The 6,000-nt window shown below is 37.8% G+C and overlaps 1 protein-coding gene across 1 annotated transcript; it reads right to left on the bottom strand.

Annotated features, from left to right (window-relative positions):
* Positions 1–1,247: 1,247 nt before the first annotated feature.
* LOC131531420 (dehydrogenase/reductase SDR family member 1-like) lies at positions 1,248–5,937 on the bottom strand. The gene is made up of 9 exons (XM_058762162.1): positions 4,702–5,937; positions 3,876–4,019; positions 3,639–3,782; positions 3,440–3,519; positions 2,771–2,903; positions 2,486–2,629; positions 2,311–2,380; positions 2,095–2,175; positions 1,248–1,999 (listed from the first exon to the last, which is right to left on the bottom strand). Exons 2-9 carry the CDS (start codon positions 4,017–4,019, stop codon positions 1,863–1,865), a joined length of 933 nt encoding a protein of 310 aa, XP_058618145.1. The 5' UTR covers positions 4,702–5,937; the 3' UTR covers positions 1,248–1,862.
* Between the last annotated feature and the right edge of the window lie 63 nt (positions 5,938–6,000).

The raw sequence follows: 6,000 nt of genomic DNA, 5'->3' as shown, positions 1-6,000 counted from the left end.
CATATCTCACATACATATACTGTGTGGCAGAGCAAAAACTTTGGGCCTTGCGTGATTGGGGTGGAGTGTTTCAATTAATGGCGGAAGGAAGGAAGGAAGGATATGTATGGCAAGGTAGGAAACCTCAGTTGAATGTGCTTGACCTTTGAGCCCTCAAATGGCATTGCATAAGAAACTGTCATACTGTCATGTTAAATATAGCCACATGGGCTCAGGAGTACTTCAGAAAACTGCTGTCACTTAACACAGTCTGCTGCTGCATCAAGAAATGCAACTTGAAACTCTGTTACTCTAGGAGAAAGCTATACATCAATCCTATGCAGCTCATCTCAGATAGTCAAAAAGACCGCGGAAAGGTGTGCTGTACTCAGATGCGTCCACATTTCAACCTGTTTCTGGGAAAAATGGATTTCGAGTTCTCAGTCCCAAAGACCAAAGGGACCATCCAGGCTTTCATCAGTGATCGATGCAAAAGCAAACATCTGTCATGGTATATGAGTGCATCAGTGCAAACGGCATGGGTGACTTGCACATGTGTGAAGGTACCATTGACATGGAGGCATATGTTGGAGTTGTACAGAGAAATATACTGCTGTCAAGATGATGTCTTTCACGGGAAGTCCATGGTTATTAGATCAAGACAATGCCAGCTCTCATTCTGCATGTGCTATAACAGCGTGGTTACATAGACTCGGAGTGAATGTGCTAGACTGGCCTGCCTGCAGTCCAGATCTGACTCCTATTGAAAATGTATGACCAGTCATGAAAAGGAGAATCAGACAACGGCAATCACAGACTGCTGAGCATCTGAAGCCTTGTTTCAAGAGAGACTGGACAGCAATTTTACTTGCAAAACTTTTAACAATTAGTATCCTTAATTCCCAAACAATGAAACATTAAAAGGGCCGTTTATGTGACAGTGTTAAACGTGCCTCTGTCGCAACTTTTTTTTTCAATTAAAATTTGTTCATATTTACAAAATACATTTACGTTGGTCAGTGAAAACTTTTGAAATCTTTTCTTTGTACTTTTGTCAATTAAATAAAAGTTAAAGAGAACGAACAAATCACAGATTCTTGATTTTATTGCATTTTTATAAAATGTCCCAACTTCTCTGGAATTGGGGTTGTATGTTTTCCCAGATGAGTGGACAATTATGCAGCATTGCACAGGTGTTTGACCAATCAGAATTAAGGGTTAAAGAGCAATATATCAATCTATCAAAAATACAACACAGAAGACTGTAGTAAAATGTCAGTATTTATTGCAATAACTCATTTGGTAAGTATACATGCATAACAGGGTTAATTGATCCCTTTCAAGTTAAAAAACAATATATTAATATGCCCGTATTTGATGGACCCTTTAACATATTCTGTTGACTGCAAGTAATATTTCTCTTACATACTGTATCTACTTTACTCTCATTAGAGTGTTAGTACAGTGCAAGTAGACTGGTAGGGTTAGGGTTAGAATAAGTTGACATGCTTGCAAAGTTACTTATAGTCAGTAGAATATCTGTTCCATCACAATAAAGAGTTAGCAGATATTAATCAGACAGTCAACTAATACTCTAATGAGAGTTAGTTGACACGTAGGTGCAAAGTTACTTATTGTCAACAGAATGCTCAAAAGGGACCATCAAAATAAAGTGTTACCCAGTACTTTTTATACATTTTCTCATTATAGAAAACTCATTAATTCTGCTCATGAATTGTGCATTGTCTTCCAGACTTAGCTACTGGAATTGTAATCAGTGCTTTACTCATTTGTAAAGATGCACATTACAATAATTTTAGAAACAACATTGTTAAAAAAAAATGACAAGATTACAAAAAATAGGCACTCTTCATCAAGACGTGTTAGATTTTTCCACTGCCAAGGCTTAGAATGGAACGAGGCACTCTGATGAATGAAGGAGTGAATACGGACAGCCAGGATACATAGGGTACCTGGGAGACGACAAACTTCAGAGAGGTGTAGTCCATAACACTGCGACCTGAAACAACAAGAAGCACATTAAAACCCTGTGTAGGATTTCATTTTGTAATATTTACATAACTATTATTCCTGCATAAACATTTCTCACTGTACCATCAACATCCTTGAGTCCATAGCGGCGAGCGAGGTCACAGGTCATCAACACTTGCCCAGTCATTGACAACAGACTTTTATCTGTTTGTCACCAAGAAGCAGAAAATAATGTCAACTAGAGCCTCCAGACAATTCATTTCTCACCAATTACTTTGATGGTAATTCATAACCATGTTAACTTTAACTACTGATTCAGACTTTAAACAAAAATCCAACCTTTGGCCAGCTCGACTATGCATCGTCCACTAAACTCTGTCGTCTCACCCTTATTGAACATTTCCTTGAACTGAGAAAGATAGATTGTAAATATTTAGGAAGAAATGTTTTATTGTTTTTCATGAACTTACAAAGCAGTGGCGATTAAGTGCTGGAACAAATAAAAAAGGCTTACCTTTGGATCAAATCCCGGAGGATCCTCGCCAGGAGACATATACTGACTAATTAACTCAGTCTGAACGGCCCCTGGCCAGAGGCTTACAGAAACCACACCTTTCTTCTCCAGCTCTACTGCCATATCTGCCGCCATTCTGTCACACTGAAGAAAACAACCGGAAGAAAGTTGGAGCATAAATGCTTTGAGAATAAAGAAGGAACAGTCTACAAACTGTGGAATTTATATGATATACTAAAAATGACTTTAGATTCAGAATCTGTATTGCTGTGTGCACAGACTCACTGCAGCTTTGCCGACCCCATAGGGTACATTAAAGAGATAGCGCAGACCACCCATGGATGATATGAACACAATCAAGCCTTTGCCCTGAGCCACCATCATCCGTGCACCATACACTGAGCAGAAATAGTGACCCCTGTGAAAACAGTGACCATGAAATCTGAAATGGCTCTGAAAGGCCAAAGAAAATTAATAACTATGAATATTTTCAATAATCCAGCCTAATCACAGCTTTTTCATAATCTAATAATTAAGTCATCTCATATCAATTTAATTCGATTTGTTGTTTTACAGGATCAAATATGTCCAAATAAATTTCATGTGGTTAGGTACTTAAGTTGTCATTCACTACCATTCAAAGTTTGATTTAAGAAATCAGAATATTTAAATAAAAGAAAAGAAAGAAATACTTCTATTCATTATACATAATATATTTTTAAAAAGTTATTTAAAACTGTAATAATATTTTACAATATTACAGTTTTACTGTATTTTTATCAAAGAAGTGCAGCCTTGGTGAGCATAAGAGACTTCATTAAAAAACAACCACCAAATGGCCTGTCTCTTGGATGTGACAAGAAGTCTTCACGTTTATTAAAAATGATTTATTTAGACATCTCTGCATAAAAGTTAACTCTGTCATTTGGAGTCACTTCCAGGTTTGTACTGTACCTGAGTCCAGTGTTGTTGATTGTGTCCCAAATATCCGGATCCACCTCCCAGAACTTTTTGTTCATGTTGTCCAAAATAGCCTGACACACAAACATAAACACAACAAACAACAAATAGTAAAAACTTTCGAAGGTAAAAATAATTCAAATCAAATATGCACAAAAACTGCATATTTGTTCCATAGTTAGCTGTGACTGACCTGTACACCAGCATAGGCATTATTCACCAATAAATCAAGTCTGCCATGTTGCTCACGCTGGACACGTTCAAACAGCTCCTTGATTTCATCCTCTTTAGATGAGTCACAGACCACTGGGAGACACTGGCCACCTCTCTCTGTCACCTGTTATCATGAAAATAAAAGCAGCATGAAATCAATATCACATTCCCCAAGTTAAGGTTTATTATTGATACGATCGGGAGCCAGTTTCCACACCTCAGCTGCTGTCTGCTTCAGAGTTTTCTCCTGTCGACCAGTGATGTACACAGTAGCGCCAGCCTCAGATAACTGAAGGGCAATACCTCTTCCAATTCCTCTGGAAGCACCAGTCACCACACAGATCCATCCTGACAGTGCCATCTGACAAACACACGCAAACATAAATTGATGCCAGTAATAACAATGTCTGATCTTTAGATTCAGAGCATTTAACTGGCTCACACAATCAGTATAAACGGTTTGGTTAAAAAAATTGGCCAAAGTGGATCTCAAGTAAACAGCTCACTGACTCACTGAAAAAAAAAAAAAAAATTATATATATATATATATATATATATATATTATTTATTTATTTGTTTTAATTTAATTATTTTTAATGATAGCCTATTATTAAAACAGGAAAAAGTCGGAGACACGGGATGACGTAATTACGTAATAGCGCAAAGAACCAGTGAATTATTTTGTAATCGGTTTTTTAAAACTGTTCCTAAAGAACCGATCGTGGAAATGACTCCCTAGTCAGTGAGTCAAAAAATGAGCAAAAAAATAAGCCTGTCGTCCTGTGGTCACATTTATCCATTGCAACCTTCTTCACAACGACATTTAGGAGTAATACATCAACATCATCACAATTATTTACCTAAGCGTGCAGATGGAAACGTAAACTTGAGTAACTTGTGCCTCTCGTGTTACACATTTGACTTGTTTTGTATTTGATTAATGTGATGGATAGAAAATATTATTGCCGTATGATATTATAATGAAAAACCTACTTGAGAACGTCATTTACATGTTGTATTTACTATGTTAACGCGACACGTACCTGTTAACTCCGCGGAACCCTCCGTTGAATGGTAATTGTCTGTAAGGAACTCTTGCCTAGTCTTGAAATATCCAACAACAGGCAAAGTGTGGTGAAATAAACTGGCACATGCATAACGCGCAGATAAGACAGTCATGTTCATGGCCCTTCTTCCCACTCCCGTAATACGTCTAATATAAAGCCAGTGTGTTTTGCGAATGTAAACGATGCTTTTAAACCACATGAAATCAGCCACCCATTGAACACGTGCGAGCATGCTAATGCAGTCCATTCCATATCACACAGAGCGGGAAATCCATTACCTTGTTAAAATATTTTGGTTTACATAAGGTTATGTTTCTGCCAACTATGTTGATGTTTATTATACTAAACTGTTCCCATGAGTGAATATCTGCGGTGTTTTTACAGTCTATTCAAGCAATAACCATAGCCACACAATATGAATCAATTTTCCTCTATATGTAAGCATTTCTCATTGGTCTTTTTCTTTTTAAGTACTTTTTTTTGAAAGGCAAAGTGAGAGGAGAGTCTGAAATCGCATACAGCTACACTACTACTATTGACTATGAACTTTGGCCTACTTTGCAACCATTAAATTCGTACTGTACTTTTTGTCCACTGTTTTTAAAATACTGTGTATTCAGACATACTACTCTTCAGGTGTACGGCTTTTTGCATACTGCAGGGGCTCTCTGCAACTTTCCTGCAGAGTTTAATACAAACCTCGATCAAACTGACACAGTAACTTTCTAGTAATCCTGAAGACCTTGATTAGCTTGTTCAGGTATTTTTGGTTAGAGTTGGAGCTAAATTCTGCAGGAAAGTGGACCTCGAGGGCCAGAGTTGAGAACCCCTGGCATACTGTGTAGTAGAGATGTGGGCATATTAAGATGCAGCGGGGGACCAGGATGTGAACACAGGAAAAACCCAGGTCTTCTGAACAGTGCAATATATCTGATAATAACAATGGTCGTTTCATTGCATTCAATTGACAACATGGCCCTGCAGCAGCATCACTCATTTACCTAGCAGAGATTGGCTTTATGATTGTGGGCCACTTGGTCACCAAAGGACCTTGGCCACGAAGATACATTGTGTACTTTGCCATTCATCAATCCAGATAACCTCTGTGCTTAATCTACTTTGATGCCTCTCTGCAGAGTCACCACTGCTTGCATCAAACCATTATTAGAGAATTAAAAACCAAAGTCCACAACATGCCACCATATGCAACGCCATTGGTCCTTTGATTTTTAATAGTTTGTAGCATTACATATAGTCTCCCAGTGACACCTTGCT

This window comes from Onychostoma macrolepis, chromosome 02, assembly GCF_012432095.1.
Source record: "Onychostoma macrolepis isolate SWU-2019 chromosome 02, ASM1243209v1, whole genome shotgun sequence".
Taxonomy (NCBI): Eukaryota; Metazoa; Chordata; class Actinopteri; order Cypriniformes; family Cyprinidae; genus Onychostoma; species Onychostoma macrolepis.
Note: the sequence above shows the minus strand (reverse complement) of the source record. Positions and strands in the feature narration are given on the sequence as shown.